The following is an 18,254-nucleotide window of genomic DNA, read 5'->3' as shown; positions in this document are numbered from 1 at the left end:
CTTTCAAGATTCTATAGATGCTGGAACAGTTCCTATAGATTGGAGGGTAGCTAATGTAGAATCCTGAAAGTGAGCATGCAGATGAAGGAGGCTGGTGGTATGCTCGAAACGTCGAATTCTCTATTCCTGAGATGCTGCCTAACCTGCTGTGCTTTGACCAGCAACACATTTGCAGCTGTGATCTCCAGCATCTGCAGACCTCATTTTTTACTGGTGGTATGGGAAGAAAATTTGAGTACAGGAGCAGGGATGCCTTGCTGCAATTGTACAGAGCTTTGGTGAGACCACAACTGGAGTAATGTGTGGAAGTTTTAATCTCCATATCTGGGGAAGGATGCTCTGGCTATGGAGGGATTGCAAAAAATGTTGAGAAAATTGATGCCTGGGATGGTACAGCTGATATATGAAGAAATACTGCATTGATTCGGACTTTCTTGGAATTTAGAAGAATGACTGGGAGCTTCACAGAAACCAAAAAATTCTCACAGGACCAGACAGCATAAACACGGGGAGGATATCTCCAATGACTGAAGAGTTCAGAACTAGAGGTCACAATTTAAGGGTAAGCCATTTTAGCACTGAGATGAGGAGAAATTTCTTCATCCAGAGAGTGGTGAGCCTGTGGAGTTCTCTGCCACAGAAAGTGGTTGAGGCCAGAACATTGAATGTTTTCAAGGAGTTAGATATAGCTCTGAAGGGATCAAAGGATTTGGGAGAAAGAGGGAACAGGATACTGTGTTAGATGATCAGACATGATGACACTAAATGGTGAAGCAGGCATAAAGGGCAGGATGGCCTACGCCGACTCCTATTTTCTGTGTTCATAGTTTTTGTCTTTTTTGGTAGACAGGGATTTAACAGTGGTTAGCACTGCTGCCTCACAGCGCCAGGGACCTGGGTTCAATTCCCGACTCAGGTGACTGACTGTGTGGAGTTTGCACGTTCTCCCCATGTCTGCGTGGGTTTCCTCCGGGTGCTCCGGTTTCCTCCCATAGTCCAAAGATGTGCGGGCCAGGTGAATTGGCCATGCTAAATTGCCCGTAGTGTTAGGTAAGGGATATGGGTGGGTTGCGCTTCGGCGGGTCGGTGTGGACTTGTTGGGCCGAAGGGCCTGTTTCCACACTGTAAGTCTAATCTAAAAAAAACTCTCTCTCGGCAGCCAGATTGTTGCAGACCACCCAGTTCATGGTCAAATATTCAAATAATGAATGACAAATGGCAGGGAGCAGACATATTCAATTATTATTACTATTCAATCCCACTTTAGCACTTCAAAAATAATGACTAATGATCTGTACTGGTCACTGTATTTCAAACAGCCCCAAGCACAAAACCTTTGCAAATCAATTTGCTGATAGTACTGTTCATGGCTTACTTTTAAAAAAAAGTGTTAATTGCTTAAATCCAAAAGCGAATGCAAAGATTTAAAATGAAACATCTGCTGTTTGATGTAGTTTGCAGCCACCAATCCTATTTTGTCTTTGCTTTGTCCTGTGATTTGTGATAGAGGACACCCCTCAGTAGAGTATCTACAGAAGAGGTACTGTGCTTACATCACAAGCATGATAGCAATAAATACAACCTTAGGAAGCTGATACAGATACATCTACTCCCTCCGAAAGACAGTAGAACTCTCTCACAGCGTGAGAGATGTAGTACAATGGAATATGAACATTAACCCCTTCACAGCCATTATTTTATACAACAATCGACTTTGGTTAGTAATGTTTAGCCATCTCTCATTGATCGGGAAGGTCACCAGCTACCACTGACTACCAATACAGCTAATTGAGACAATGAGGAGATATGACTGCTTGAAAAATTACATAGCAAGGAGTGACCACAATGAGTGAGAGAGTAAGAAGCCGAGGACACTTAGGAGATTGAGACTGGAAAGAGGAGTGGCCACTCGTAACTTAGATCTTAAGATTATCCCACCATTGTGAGATAAGGAGTAGGATTAATCATACTGAGACAGAAAGAACAATTATCGATCACAGTGAAACAGTGAGTAAGATTAACCAATCCTATAAGAAATTAAGAAAGATTAACCAATCTTAGTGAGTAGGATTGCCTGAGGCAGAGGGGAGGAGTGACCACTGGCAAAATGAAACAGTGAGATCTACTTCCATTGTCCTTTAAACAGGTTCCAGTGGCAAATAGTTATGAATTGCTAATCAGACGACCAAATTGCACATGATCCAAGGTCACTCCAAATCTCACTTGTTGATCAGAACATGTCAGCATGTCCTGGGATCAAAGAAACCACAGCAAAGGACAACTTTTAAAGGCTGCACTCAACAATTAAACCCTGCTAGCTGTGCTTTGTTAGTTAATTTAATTCACTTCAGATCTAAGCAGGGAGGAATGAGCTGAAGGTTATTCTGCCATTAAGGAGAACAATATGTAAAGGGCTATTTATCCACCAATGATCATAACATAGTCAAATTCAAAGTTTGGCTTGAAAAGAACAGCTTAAATTTACATCTAGATTTTTGTTGGAAACCAACTTTAGTGGAGTGAGATGAAGCAAAATGATCAAAGCTGTTACAACTGAACAACACAAGATTCTCCAAAAACGTTCCATGCAGGACCAACACTCTCCACTAAGAGGTTAGGCATTTGGTTCAGAATAGTCCCATCCCATAAATTCAATTTCCATTTTAGCCAAGGCATAGCTGCAATCTACCTCCTCATCTTGGTCCTATGAGTGCAAGCATCATTGACCAAAAAAAGGATGGTTCAGGCTGACATGTCAACAGACAATGAGCCATGGATCTACCCTCGGGCAGAGTGCACATGTGTGAGTGAATGAGTAAGTATAACACTAAGAGCAACAACTATATTTCCCAATTTAAAGGTCACTGTTGACAGATAACACTTCCCCAGAATAGCACAAACTCAGGGGATAGGCAAAGAACAGCAAAAAAAAAGAGTAAAAGCTGAAAAACATGATCAATGCATTAATACAAAAAGATGTTACATTAGAAGCAATTGATGGTAAAGATGAGCTTTTAAAAATAGCTATGAGGAGGATCTAAGATGGCGGTGATCTGAGAAAATCACACTGCAGAGCTTCACATCGCAGCAGGACAGGACGATCCTTTAACCCACCCAACCCAGATTTGTTGGGGCATTGGAAAGATTGTGGAGCCCCAAGAAACATTTAAAAATTGACTTACCTGTATTTTCAGATGTCCAGAAATGCCTAAAAAGGGAGGAGGAGCATCTGAGGCCGGGCCTGCAGCTCAGCCTGCAGCAGCCTCAGAGCCGATTACTCTCCAGGACCTGGTGAGCCAGCTCTCGAAATCTCGCGAGATGTTGGGGAAACAGATTGAAGAGAAGCTGGCCCCAGTCTCTCTCATGCTGCAGAAGCATGAGCAGCAGCTGGGAGACCTGGAGGAGAGGACGGATGAGGTGGAGCACAGGGTCACAGTGGTGGAAGCTGATGCCAGTTCATTCAAGCCCTGAAGACCCAAGTTTGAAATTTGCGTGACCAAGTGGATGATCTTGAAAACAGGGGCAGGAGAAAAACCATTTGGATCATCGTTCTGCCTGAGGGTAAGGAAGATGAGTGGCCTGTGGAATTCGTTGAAGATTTGCTTCCAAACTTCCTTGACTTGGAGATTGGCCTGAGAGGATTGAAGATAGAGAGGGCTCACTGGGCCGCAGCACGAAGGTCGGGTCTGGGTCAACGCCCTCGTCTTTTCCTGGTGCGGTTCCATCATTACTGGATAAGGAAAGAGTCGTGGAGGCTTCCAGACTCCAGGGGAAGGATCCAAAGGCCCTAACTTACGAGGGGTCCAAGATCATGTTTTTTCAGGACTTTTCAGTGGCTGTGATCCAGAAACAAAAATTGTAGATGGTGTCAAGAGAAGATTGAAGGAGCTTGGGATTCAGTACTCCCTGAGATATCCGGCAGTGCTTCGGATCACCTTAGATGGATCCATGCATCTCTTTGACACATCGGAGAAGGCAAGAGACTTTGTGGACAAACTAACCTAATTTAAACAATTGTAGGATGCATAAAAATTGTTGTTTGGGTGTGCGTTTATCATTCTGTAAAAGAAATGGAGGAAATCTGGTTGCAGCTTTGTTTTTCTCCTTTTTTTTCCTCTATTGATAATAATTTGGTTCAAACTATGTCTGGTGGTGGTTAAGATGTACATTTTAAATTTCTAAGTTAGGACATACCAAAGGATGGGTGGGGTATTTATTTCCCCCTTTTTTTTAAATGAAAGAATTTTTTTTATTCATATTGATATTCTATGGGGTGTTTATTCTTTTTAGCTTGTGCTTGCGATGAGGCTCTAGCTGGGAGAAGTGAAGGTGGTTGAGATGGTTAGATGCCCATTTATGGGCAGTTCGGGATGGGTAGTTGCCCCCTCCGGGCAGGGGGTGATCTCCCTACTCAGCATTATTGGCGCTTTTTATGTTGGTTTGTTTTCTGGTTTTTGTTGTGTTTTTATTTTTAATAATTTCGTATGTTTGTTAAATGTAGTGGTTTTAGTTTATGTAGTTTTTATATTTGGTGGACCATGCGACACTAAGGCTCAGCAATTTGTGGTTTGGGTTCCTCCTCTCTGGAATTTAAATGTAATTGCAGAAGATTATGGCTAATGATTTGATTAAATGGTGTACCTGGAATATCAAGGGAAGTCACTCACCAATTAAGAGGAAGAAGGTACTCTTGAGTCTTAGAAAGGAGAAGGTTTGTTACAGGAGACACATTTGGATGACAAGGAGCATCTGAAATTACAGCAGAATGGCTTTGACCGAGTTTATTTTTCATCATTTAATACCAGAAGTAGGGGAGTGGCTATACTGGTAAGGAAAAATCTCTCATTTAAATTGTTGGAATGTGTTAAAGACACATACGGGAGGTTTGTAATTCTTAAAGTCTTGATAAATGGGGAAGAATATGACATTTTAAATGTTTATTGTCCCCCAGCTCATCCTCTTAAATTCTTGGTAGATGCTTTTTCTCAACTGATAAGTCTAAAGTCTCAGCACATCATTATAGGGGGAGATTCTAACTGCCTCATGGACCCCACAGTAGACAAGTTGCCTAAAGGTCCCTCGATACCTTTTGCACAAACTAAGCGGTTATTGGGTTTGTGTGGGGAATTAGGATTTGTGGACGTCTGGCGGTGTCTCCACCCTATAGGTAGGGATTTCATGTTTTTCTCCAATCCACACAGATGTCACACGAGGATAGATTTTTTTTCTGACCCCCGCGGTAACCCTGGATCTGGTGGCATCCTGTACGATTGGTAATATTGCCATCTCTGATCATGTTCCAGTGTACCTCATGGTTAAAATTAAGGATGTTACAGTGGATTCAAGATACTGGTGAATGGACCCTTTTATTCTCATGGATAGCAAGTTTGTGGAGTATTTCTCTAGAGAATTTCGGGCATTCCTAGACATCAACATAGGCTCGGTTGATAGCTCTTCTGTTCTCTGGGAAACTGCCAAAGCTTATGCCAGAGGGTTAGTTATTTCATATTCCACCAGTAGGAAGCAGCAGAAGGGTGAGCAGCAATGTCTCCTTGAAGCACAGTTGAAGGCAGCTGAGAAGGCCTATTTTGACAGATCCTCATTGGTCAAACTACAGAGGATTACAGCACTGTGGTCTGCACTAAATTCCGTGCTCACGCAGACGGCAAAGAAGGAGCTGGCTTTTGCAAAGCAAAGGTTATACGAGCAGGGTGACAAGCCAGGCAAATACTTAGCATACCTTGCCAGAAAGAGAAGTGCCCCACAAACCATTACTGCGATTAGGGAAGGGTCTGGGAACCTAACATGTGATTCTAAAAAGATTAATGTGGCGTTCTAGAGATTCTACTCTAAGTTATATCAGTCTGAGGATTGTGAGGAGGGGCAGGCCAAAATGGAATCCTTTTTTAGAGATCTGAAGCTCCCGGGTGTGACTCCCGAACAACAGTCCTTTCTCAATGCCCCGTTATCAGAGCAAGAAGTGCAGGAAGCTATGAGGCAGCTTCAGAGTGGAAAGGCACCCGCTCCTGATGGACTTCCCAGTGAATTCTATAAGGAATTTATAAGTCTACTGTCAGGCCCGATGCTGAATATGTTTAATGATTCATACAGTCATGTTTGTCTCCCACCATCTCTGAGAGAGGCCAATATTTCACATCCTTTAAAAAGGGAAGGATCCGGAAGACTGTGCTTCATACAGGCCCATCTCGGTCTTAAATGTGGACTTTAAAATCCTCTCTAAGGCTCTCGTGTTAAGGCTGGATACTGTGTTACCCTCTATTATTAAAGAGGATCAGACGGGCTTCATAAAGGGTCGCAGATCCTCCAATAATGTTAGGAGGCTGCTTAACGTAATTCAAGTATGCCAACAGCAGTCAATACAGAGATTGGTGATTTCTTTAGATGCAGAGAAGGCATTTGATCGAGTTGAGTGGCCGTAACTTTTCTATACTCTACACCGGTTTGGTCTGGGCGAAGTTTTCATAAGATGGATAAAGGTTCTCTGCAGTGTACCCCTCGCTGTGATCATTACCAATGGGGTACGATCAAGCAATTTTAATATTTCTAGGGGCAGCTGGCAGGGCTGACCCCTTTCACCATTTCTTTTTATGTTGGTGATTGAACCGTTGGCAGAGGCCATTCGTGGGGATCTCAATATATCAGCTCCAGAAGTGGGGTCAAAATTACATAAGATCTCACTGTATGCAGAAGATGTTCTAAATTTCTTGACAAATCCAGCAGTCTCAGTACCTTGCCTGATACAATGCATTCACACTTTTGGCACTTGTAGTGATCAAATTTTTCAAAATGTTCAGCTTGCAATTCCAGTAATTTTCCAACAACACATAATAGAGGAAAATGTTCATAGTTTCTATCACCTTTCTTAAATTTTGGAATTACACCTTTAATTGTTCAGTGTTAAGGGGTATTTCGTGATTTAGGATCAACAACACTTTGGAAGATTATAGCTAAATAACTATAATTTTCTTTTCATGTACGGCCCATAAAACCCTGAGGTAGAAGCCATCAACTCCTGGAGATTTGTTACCGCTGTTATTGACAAATTGACATAGATTTATAATGGGGTAGGTCATGTCTAACAAAAAAAATTAATTTTCAGAGTCTAACCAATAGGGGAAAGTCCATGAATATGGTTTATATAGACCTCCAGCAGGTAGTTAACAAGAAAACTGACAGGTATGTAAACTGGATACAAGTGTACAATCCAACAACATCCTGTGAAGGACTTTGGTTTGTCACTATGTTTATCAATATCTAAAGTAATGCAATAGAGATCCATGTAACAAGTCTGCCAACAACTCAATGTTTGATAGCATATAGAAGTATAAAATTAAACAGGAACATTGACAATTTGGATAAAATGAAAGCAGACTGATTTAGGACTGAAAAGTTTAACCTCTTCTACTTTGGACCAAAACAGGGTAGATTTAAATTCTAATGCGCAAAGAAAAAGTGGTTACCCATGGAGAATTAGGGCTCCAGGCACTCAAATCACTAGAATGAAGAATTCAGGACCAAAAAATATCCAAATGACTAATTGGAATGTTAGTCCTCATAACCAGGAGCTACGATGTAAAGGGAAGTTTGGCTAAAGCCATATAAAGCCTTGTTTAGGCCATGTTGGAGGCACTGCAAACAACCCTGGATACAATTGCTTCTAAAATATATACCGTACATGGAAATAATGCTGTGGAGTGTCACCAGAATAGTACCATGACTCAAAGCATTAAATGATGAGGAACGTTGACATAGGTTCTTTACTCAGAGTAGTAAGGCCATGAAATGCCCTGCCTACAACAGTAGTAAACTCACCAACATTAAGGGCATTCAAATGGTCATTGGATAAACATATGGATGTTAATGGAATAGTGTAGGTTGGGTGGGCTTTAGATTGGTTTCACAGGTTGGCGCAATATCGAGGGCCAAAAGGCCTGTACTGTGCTGTAATGTTCTATGTTTTATGTTCTATGAACTAGGCTGATATTCCCTGGGTTATAGAAAGCAGAGGGATAATTTGATTCAAGGTTTTAGGAAATGACATTTTCCATTGATGGGAAGGGCTAGGATAAGGGGGTCTTAAGCTTAAAATTAGAATTCAGCCAATCAGCAGATAAGTTCAAAATTGTATCTTCAAGGGGGTAGCAGAAGTGTGGAACTCCCTTCCACAAAAATAAGCAGATATTAACTCAATGAGTCATTCAAAATCTTGTTACAATCTTAGTACAATGAATGTTAAAAAGAGGAATTCCCATGAAGCTGATGGACAGATGTCCTTTTTAAAATCTTTTACTGTAACAAATGACCTGCTGATTCTTCTTAAGTTCTCTGCCCAATAGCAGGGTCAACCCACAGTGCCACAACCTGTATGAATGGTAGGGCTGGTATGGCAGATCTCAAATACATCCTGGATGGAATGGGAAGTGAAGCCAAATCTGTTAGTACCACAGATTTACACCAGCATGTTCAGCCAACTGCCTTTCCCTCAAAGCTTCAACTTTGTTGGCACTATACACTGGACAAGTGTGCTGTACTGAACTGAATTTAATTTAATTCAATTCATTGTCACGTGTATCGGGGCACAGTGAAAAGCATTGTCTTGCGAGCAATACAGGCAGATCACAGAGCTAAGTAGCATAGATAAGTAAATAATAGGTAAACAGTGGCAAAAACAAAAACACAGGTATAGGTGAATGTTAAGAGTTTGTGAGTCCATTCAGTATTCTAACAACAGTAGGGTAGAAACTGTTTTGAAACCAGCTGGTGGGTGTGTTCAAGCTTCTGTATCTTCTCCCCGATGGTAGAGGTTGTAGAAAAACATTGTCAGGGTGGGATGGATCTTTGAGAATGCTGGCGGCCTTTCCTTGACAGCGGGCCTGGTAGATGGATACTATAGATGGAAGGTTGGCCTTTGTGATTGTCCGGGCTGAGTTCACCACTCTCTGTAACCGTCTCCGATCTTGAATGGAGATCACCAAGTAGTGATTGTAGCTATGGAGAGTGATGGCAGAGGCTCCAGTTCCTTTGCATCACACAGCTAACACAAGAATCTCTCCTGCTCTTCTCGTCTGCCATATGTTGAAGGGATTTCCAAGTTGATACTTAACCTGGTCAATCACATTATGGAATGCACCTTCTTTGGCTACCAAGCCCTGGAGAGGACCTTGAACCTCAAAGGGCCATATCCACTGTGCCACAAGTCCTCCATCTAACAAGTGGAATAAAATCAACATAATGCTACGAATAAGCTGAAGGATATCTTAAACAAACTGCTAGATTTCACTTCAATACTTGCATTTTTCTTTTTCTTCAGCAGTCCCTCAGGTTTGAGGATGACTTCCCTCCATTCTGGTGAAATGGATTTTGAGATGGCTGCTAAGTCAAATGTGTGGCTGACAGATTCTGCCACATGCTGGTGAAGTAACACCTCCACTTCCCCTGATCTGATTTCAGTTGGTTGATTATTGTTGTCCCATGTACCAAGGTACAGTGAAAGGTTTTACTTTGCGTTCAGTACAGGCAGATCATATCAGACAAAGTGCATTAGGATAATAGAACAGAGTGAAGAATACCAGTGCAGAAAGAGAGTGAGACCAAACTACAATCTAAACTTTGAGAGGCCCATTCAGAATTCTGATAACAGCAGGGAAGAAATTGTCCTTAAATCTGTTTTGTATGTTTTGTTTAGATTAGATTACCTACAGTGTGGAAACAGCCCAACAAGTCCACATCGACCCGCCGAAGCGCAACCCACCCATACCCCTATATTTACCCCTTACCTAACACTACGGGCAATTTAGCATGGCCAATTCACCTGACCCGCACATCTTTGGACTGTGGGAGGAAACCGGAGCACCCGGAGGAAACCCACGCAGACACGGGGAGAACGTGCAAACTCCACACAGTCAGTCGCCTGAGGCGGGAATTGAACTCGGGTCTCAGGCGCTGTGAGACAGCAGTGCTAACTACTGTGCCACCGTGCCGCCCACAAAGCAGCTTAGGCTCCTTCGAGCTAGAATTGAACCGGCGAACTAAGGATGACCGATTTGCGACACACTACAGTCCTCCGCTCTACCAGCTGAGCTATCGAAGGAGAGCCTTGATGGAAGAGGGTAGAAGAGAGTGTAACTGGGCTGGGTGGGGTCTTTGATTCTACTGGTTGCTTCCCCAAGGGAGGAGGAAGTATAGATGGAGTCAATGGATGGAAAGCCGGTTTGCATGGACTGGGCTATATTCACAACTCTCTGTAATTTCTTGCAGTGTTGGGAAGAGCAGTTGCCAAACCACACTATGATGCATCTAGATAGGGTGCATCCATAAAAATTAGTAGGAGTCATTGTGGACATGCTGAATTTCCATAGCCTCCTGAGGAAGTAGAGACATTGTTCTGCTTTCTTGAGATTGCCCTGGTCCACCCATGTCAACACCGATTCTTCATGATCATCACTCCCAGGAACTTAATGCTCTTGCTCATCTTCACCTCAGCCACACTGATACAGACAGGGGCATGCCCTCCACTCTTCTTCCTGAAGTCAATAACCAGCTCTTTCATTTTGCTGACATTGATGGAGAGATTCTGCGGGTTCCTGACAAAGTCTCTCAATTTGTTTAGGTGCCTCTCCAGATGTGCTTTCTCCATTTGGTCAGTTACAAACCAGCGCAGTGTGATCTCTTTTAAGGCCACCAGCAAGCATTTCCACAATCCTCCTGGGAGTCTCACCACTACATCTGAGTTCTGAATGAAGTAGTTGCTTTGGATGTCTAGTGTCAGGCATGTGAATGACAACTGCAGAGGTGGTTTTGAGTTATTATCGCTTTGATCTTGAGTATGTTGGCTTGGGAGAGGACACTAGTGTTGGAATGCTATTCTTGCCATGGGAATTGGAGGATTGAGAGAGGGCACTGCTGGTTGTACCTCTCCAGTCTGTTGAAGTGCTTACTGCCCAATTAACTACAACCTTAGTCTCAGGTTGATACACAAACAAAAACACACATAATTAAAAATACTGACATTAATCACTGCCCAAACGCGAAACCAAGTGAAATCTCAATCTTTCCAATTATTATCCTTCGCTTCCAACTCAATTGTTTCAGCCTTAAGCTGTATTCACCAAAAGCCTTTTTCTATCTGAAGTCCCTAGACACAGTTAACACTGACCAAGAACACATCCATGAATCACTCAGATCATGATAATCCTAATGGCAAAAGATTCTCAGAGTCCATCTTCTCCAGCTCCTTTAAACAGCATTATGGGCTCCAGCAGTGTTGATACAGCATCAATGAGTCTTGCTGAATTGACAGACCCTTCCAGCCCCCAGTTCTTGGCTCTTTCCATATTATTCCAATCATTTTTTTTAGGTTAGCATAGATCCAGTGATGAGGACATGGCCACGGGACGATGGTAGGTCTGCGTGGAGGACAGCATGGAAGATCAGGTATCAGACTGGAGGCAGGAATTGGGTAGGTTTAGTCAGTCCAGTGATAGGGGCAAATTTAACAAACCGGGAAGCAATATGCACCACTTTCTTAAAACGCTAATCAATCACATGAAGGCTCCGTTACAAAGAATTTCCATTAGGTTCACTTCAGACAGATGCCAGTAATGCAATCTGACATGGATGGGCTTTGACACCATGCCCAGTTTAAGAATATCACAGGTTTTCAGTGAATTTCCAGCACGTTTTGTACTATAGTACCATTAGCCACTCAAAGTTTTGAACTTATCAAAATGTAGAGCAAACTCGGTCAATCCTCATCTGCATGACTGACCAATCAAAATGGAAAAGGTTTGAGATACACTGCAAGTAATCTGGACAGATACCTCCACGCAATACTGACAGATTGCTGCACTGTGTGAGCTGCCACCCTTGGAATGAAACAACAAGCTGAAGCCCTCCTCTTCGGATAACATAAAGGCCCCCAGGCTTGGTTTCAAAAAAGAGCAGAGGCGTTCTCCATTGGCTGATATTTATCCCTCACTAAACAACATTGCAACTCATGATTTGATCACAATCTTGATGTTGTTTGTTTCATTTTTCTAGGGACAAATTGGATGTCACAGTTCCTACATTACAGCAATGCATACAATATCAAGCATGCTTCACTATGCAAAAGCACTTTGGAACATTCTATGGACTTTAAAAAAATGCAATAAAGAAGCAAGTCCCCTAAAGTAAACTCAGTTCAACCTCAGGATATTAATGTATTAATCAGTTTTCGCATTTATATAACAGCATTGTCCCCACAACCTTCAATGTTGTTTTAACCTACAATTCATCAAGAGCAATTTCAAATTCTTTCAAGTAGGAGCTTCACTTGTCTTTTCAAATTTTACATGTCTTTTTGCTTTGCGGTCACAGCTAAATACACTGCTTCTATCATGTCATGGTGCTCTTTAGCATTCTATATAACAATGTGCACTTATGCAGCATGTTAAATATAGAAAATAAAAACATACTATACTGGGAGAACAATACAGAGGAAAGTTGAGTATGCACAACAAGATTGGACTACGCGAAAGAGGTTTTGAAAAAGGTTTCAAAGAAAAATGGAGAAGTAGAGAGATGAGCTTGAAATTGTTGATAACTTTGCCCCTAAGGAAAAGGGAGTCACAAAAGATTAGAGCTAGAAGGGCAGCAGGAGTACAGGAGGTTACAGAGCTAGGTCAGAGCAAAAGCAAAAGGGTTTCATCAAGAGTGACAGTGATGGATACAAGGAAAGTGATGTGTTTGGAAAGTCAAGAATGGAAGGATGTCCATGGGGAAGTTGGTCATCAAATCTACAGATGACAAAGGCATGGAGAAGGCTGTTCACTGTTAGTGTGGGACAGTGTGGTTAATGATGCATGGACACATGGAAGCAGCCTGTACAATCTTCGGGAACGTGAGGTTCTATTCTGGAAAGAATTAAATGCCTCATTTAACATGACTGCATTCAGTCGGAAGTGAGTAACCAAAGTGCTGATGGAATCAATGGGCTGAAAGGTGGAGTTTCCACCTTCTTAACGTTCTGATGGAAGAACATTAACTGTTTGCCGTCAAACAGACAATTTGACAACACTGGAAGGGCTGTAGATTTGAAGATGCTACTGAAAGGCAACAAATGAAGCAGAAAAGGGCAAATATAGATATTTGGAAAATGCCACAGGGGTTTATTTCTAAGACCGTTACACAAGAGTGAACTGAACTAAGCTCAAGAATAAAAGAACAGTTAAATCTTACCTTTCAGTGTCTGGTGACTGAATAGATTCCGTCCTGTGGTTATTCACTAAGTTTAAGAGGTGGAATGAAGTGGAATTGGAAAGCGGATAAATTGAATCCGTCAACAGGCTGTAGCTAAATCTCTCCTCACCTCCAGTGTTTATTCTGGGCTCCGAGCCCACATGAAGCTGTTCAAGTACACTGCCCTGATTGGGTTCTTCAAGTTGCTGGCTGCCACCTCCTGGGTTTGAGTAACTGGTGAAGTTCTCAGTCCTGAGCTTGGCCGACATGTTAGCCTCTATCCCTGTGCACAGGATGGGCAGAGCTGCGTTCAGGGAGCTGTTCCTGCACAGTGCTCTTAGACTGCTCTGCTGGGAACTGCTTCGAAAGTTACTGTGCAAACGGGGGTGGTGCAAAGTGCTTGTTGTGTTCCATGGTGTTGGGCTCAGACTGATTACGTTGGACTGAAGGGCTGAGAAAGAAACATTGGTTCAGAAAAGTCTTCTTTATACAGTTGGTTAACCAAATCCTTGAACTCTCTCAAAGGTCACATAGAAGTTAACATAAGAACAGGAGTAATAAACCTAGCCCTGTAACTCCATTCTATTACAATGCAACTTACCGGTTTCTTAACTTGACCAGTCAACAGTGGTTCTGTAATTTATGAGGCTCTGTTATTTTGTGGAACAACTCTTTGGGATATGTTGTGCAGGAGCTAACTGTAGGACTCTCAGTTTCCCATCCCTCATCAGAAGTATTCCATTTCCACAGACAGCACACAAGATAATGAGCTTACTCCACAACATTGTAGGACGGTGACACCATAGTGATATCACTGCAGTGATCCAAAAACCTGGCAGTGGCAGTGTCTATACCTCTAATCCAGGAGACCTGGGTTTGAGTCCCGGTCTGTTCCAGAGGAGTGTAATAACATCCCTGAATAGATTGATTAGAAAATATTTCCAGAGGCAGAGGTGAATGCTCAGAGGATATGGAATCAAACCCCCATTATAGAAGGGGGTGGAATTTACATTCAATTCAATTTAAATTCAATACAAAGATAGCTTCATGGTTAATCTGAATGAGACTACTGTTGCTTGTTAAATCCAAACCAACAGAGTTTTATTTTATTGTTTACTCTTTTGTGGGATGTGGATATTGCTGAATGGGCCAATATTTATTGTTCACCCCAATTACCTCAGAGGGCAGTTAAGAGGTAATCACATTGCTGTGGGTTTGGCGTAAAACGTAGGCCGGAACGAATAAGGATGGCACATTTCCTTCCTGAAACATGAAGAGTGGAAAAAGATATTCATTGTATTCAAATTTCCACCATCTGCCTTTTTGGGATTCAAACCCACTTCCCTAGAACATAGCATGTTCCAGATTGGTAGTCCCTTGATATGACCACTATGTCACAGCCACACGCCCATCTCTCCCATTTACTGCTGTCTCCTAACTGGCCTCTGAAATAGCCAAGAAGGCCACTCAGTTCAAGGGCAATTAAGATGGGCAACAAATATTTGCTTTGGCAGGGGCACCGCCATCTCATCACAAGGCTAAAAGTAGTGGTATACCCACACATAGTTCATTCTGAGGGAGAAACATTTACAAAATTGTAGCTATACACCCAGGCATCTTCTCCAGCTGAGCAAAAATACCTCGCAACCTTCTAAAATAATACTTCAGAGTACAAGCTTCAGTCTTTGGCCAAACTGACATATTTCAATAGCCCACTGGATTAGAGTCACCAACGAACTCTTGCAGACTCTACAACCTGGCTGCACTTTTAAAGACTGCTGAAGCTCATAAAGTAACCACACATCACGACATTGCCTGCCAACTCAAACTGTTTGATCGACCTACACTGCCCAACTTGCTTAAGCTGCAAAGCCAGCACAAGATACAAACCACTTAAACTGATGCTCTTCCTGCCCAATCGCCCCTCCCCAGCAGGCTCACCATTACTACAGTCCCCTGCCTAACCTTGCTCCTTGGCCTGGTCGTACCCGGTCCCTTCTCATCCACCCGGCACCTGCTCTCTTGTCGATTCCTCCCAGAAGAGCAAATCCCCTTCAACAGCAATACATTCATGTGGCAACTCTGACGTAATGAAATGCTGTAACGTGCTTCACAAGAGCATTTTAAAGCAAAGTTACATAAGTAGCTGCTAGATCAGGTGGCCAAAAGATAAGAGATAAGTGAAGTGGAGGGGTGTCGGGAACCAGATTAACTGAAGACACAGTCACACTGGCAGAGCAATTAAAATCCACGTGCACGACGTGCTGTATGACTCTAAAAGTCTAAGTGATCTATGCCATAAATAAAGTATAACAGCAATGTGTATACACCTTGTATTAGGTTTCTAAAACTTAGTGTGTGTTTTCATACTGATTATTGACTCCTGGTCTCATTAAGGAGGAGAAAGTGAGGTCTGCAGATGCTGGAGTATCAGAGCTGAAAATGTGTTGCTGGAAAAGCGCAGCAGGTCAGGCAGCATCCAAGGAACAGGAAATTCGACGTTTCGGGCATAAGCCCTTTATCAGGAATCTTCCTGATAAAGGGCTTATGCCCGAAACGTCGAATTTCCTGTTCCTTGGATGCTGCCTGACCTGCCGCGCTTTTCCAGCAACACATTTTCAGCTCCTGGTCTCATTAAGAAAACATTTGCTGTAATAATGAATGCTACGTAGTTGAGTGTTATGGTAATTAAAAATAGTCAATTCATTGACATATTTCATAGCTAATCTCAACAGTGTCTTCTATATAATCAGTCTAAGGTAGATATAATGTGACAACTTTGCTTTAAATTTCCAAATAATCTTAAAATCCACCTGAAGAAACAAAAATGTCAAAAAATATACTCACAATCCAGTGGAATTTATATGAGGACAAAATGTCCTTTAAAGGGTTTGAGAGGAGAACCATAAGGACCTCAATTGTCTACAGTCTACAAATGGCCACCCTGCTGTGCATGCTGACATTCTTATTTTATTCTAGCTTTAAAAACATTGTCCTGGTCTCTGTGGCCCAGTGAAAACAGGCTGCTATTGTTTATTGTGAAATCTTATGAAAGGCAGAATTCGTGATTGATGATAACACCCCTCTCTTTCAACAGGTCTGGTTCAAGTGTTAGCAACCTCACAGGCACAAAGCCATTCCACACCTCAGACAGTAATGCTGTCTGAGAGCTTGATACTGGCAACATCTCAAATTGTCATACCATTTTAAAATTAACTGTTGGGATTAATTTGGCAATTTTCAGAGGGGAGAATGTGAGAGATCACACAGCCAAGAATGCACTGTGACAGTCAAGGGGCAATGAAAGCACACATTAGACACAAATTAAGCACAGAAAGCATAAATGTAGGTAATCTTGTTGAGGTAGAGTGGGTATAATGTTCAAGCCTGCTTTACGATTTGATTAAAAGTAATTTACTAACTATGATATGTCAACCATCGCTCAATGGTAGCACCGACATCTCAAAGTCTGGAGGTGATACCCCACCAGAATATTTCAGCACTTAATCCTGACTGTGCATTGCTTTAATATTGGGGCAGTAGTGCACAGTCAAAGGTGACAACTGTTTGAATTTCAAACCAAAGTCCTGCTTATCCTTTCAGGTGGGTGTAAAAGATCTTGTTTGACGGATTGTCTGATTGTTTATCTCACATTGCTGCCAGTCTCCAAGAGGGGCTATGTCTCAAAAGTACTGTTCTGGCAGCAAAACAATGCTTTGCAATGTCCTGAGATTGTGCAAGGCACTATGCAAATCTTCCATTTCTTAACTGGTGAAGACAGGACTGCACTAGGATGAGCTTGGTGCAGATGACAGCAAAGGAATGGGACATGTAGGTCTGAGATTACTACAGGACACTATGGACTAATGGAACCCCGAGGAAGATTGCAAAGAGTTTACAGGAAGGAAGGCTTAGGAGAGTCTGGGAGCAATGTGGTCAGGTTGGTGCACAGGAAACAGTGGTGAGATTAGAACAATGAGCTGAAAATGGTAGGGATGATGAGAATTGATGGTCATCTTTTAAAGGGCAGTATGTGAGGATGGGTGAAATGGTGAGATGTTAGAAATCTCAAAATAAGATTGCTAGATCGTTTCTGGGTAGAATATGGAGAAAACGCAGGTAAATGGATTTCAGATACAGACCAGTCAGGATCTGGGTTGAACAGGCTCAAGAAGCTTGATGATCTACTCCTAGTCTTAATCGTTAAAGCCTTGCTACAGAGTTCTGTATAACATAGGAGGTCAATTACTGGGATTCAGGGAAACCCAGGAAAAGCTAAAAGGAGCAAGATTTCCACACACAAACCTAAAGAAATATTGAACAGAGCATGTTTACAGCCTGATTTTGAACCTTTCTTTCTGAATGCTCAGTTCACATGGAATTCATCAGGAATCTTCCTGATAAAGGGCTTATGCCCGAAACGTCGAATTTCCTGTTCCTTGGATGCTGCCTGACCTGCCGCGCTTTTCCAGCAACACATTTTCAGCTCCTGGTCTCATTAAGAAAACATTTGCTGTAATAATGAATGCTACGTAGTTGAGTGTTATATTTCTTTCTGAATGCTCAGTTCACATGGAATTCATTTTGTAACTTCAAAAACTCAATACTTGGAAACATCAGGCAGTTTATTTGAAAGATACAGTTCCCAATCTTGATCGTCCATCTCAAAGAGAATGATATTCCCATCCTTTGACTCCAGGTCAGAGGTGAAGGGGACATCATCGAGACGTCCTGACCCATGCAATCTCACTATTGCTGCTGTAAAGAATCTAACTGGCTGCATCAATAGGAAGCAGTGGCTCACCGTTAGGGCCTGGGTGGAATTTGACTCTATGCCAGTTGCTGACACGGTCTTCAAACTTTGCTTCTGGGACGCTGAAGTAGAATGGACTCTCAACGGGAGGCGCAGGTTTGAGCACGGGCGGTCGTGGGATCGTATACTCATACGTAACATGTGGCATCTTCCCATTGAGGTTGTAATACTGTTTTAGCAGAAAGAGAAATCATCAGAACCA

General features: G+C 42.3%; 1 protein-coding gene across 1 annotated transcript in view; it reads right to left on the bottom strand.

Annotated features, from left to right (window-relative positions):
* si:ch211-267e7.3 (ADAMTS-like protein 2) overlaps positions 1–18,254 on the bottom strand; it is a 117,546-nt gene that overhangs the window by 31,821 nt on the left and 67,471 nt on the right. Inside the window, exons 9-10 of the mRNA XM_060829665.1 lie at positions 18,044–18,221; positions 13,240–13,690 (exon numbers count right to left, since the gene is read on the bottom strand). Coding sequence (XP_060685648.1) covers positions 13,240–13,690; positions 18,044–18,221 — 629 coding nt within the window. The remainder of the gene's footprint in view (positions 1–13,239; positions 13,691–18,043; positions 18,222–18,254) is intronic.

Source organism: Hemiscyllium ocellatum, chromosome 9, assembly GCF_020745735.1.
Source record: "Hemiscyllium ocellatum isolate sHemOce1 chromosome 9, sHemOce1.pat.X.cur, whole genome shotgun sequence".
NCBI classification, from domain to species: Eukaryota; Metazoa; Chordata; class Chondrichthyes; order Orectolobiformes; family Hemiscylliidae; genus Hemiscyllium; species Hemiscyllium ocellatum.
This window is presented reverse-complemented; position numbering and strand designations above follow the sequence as displayed.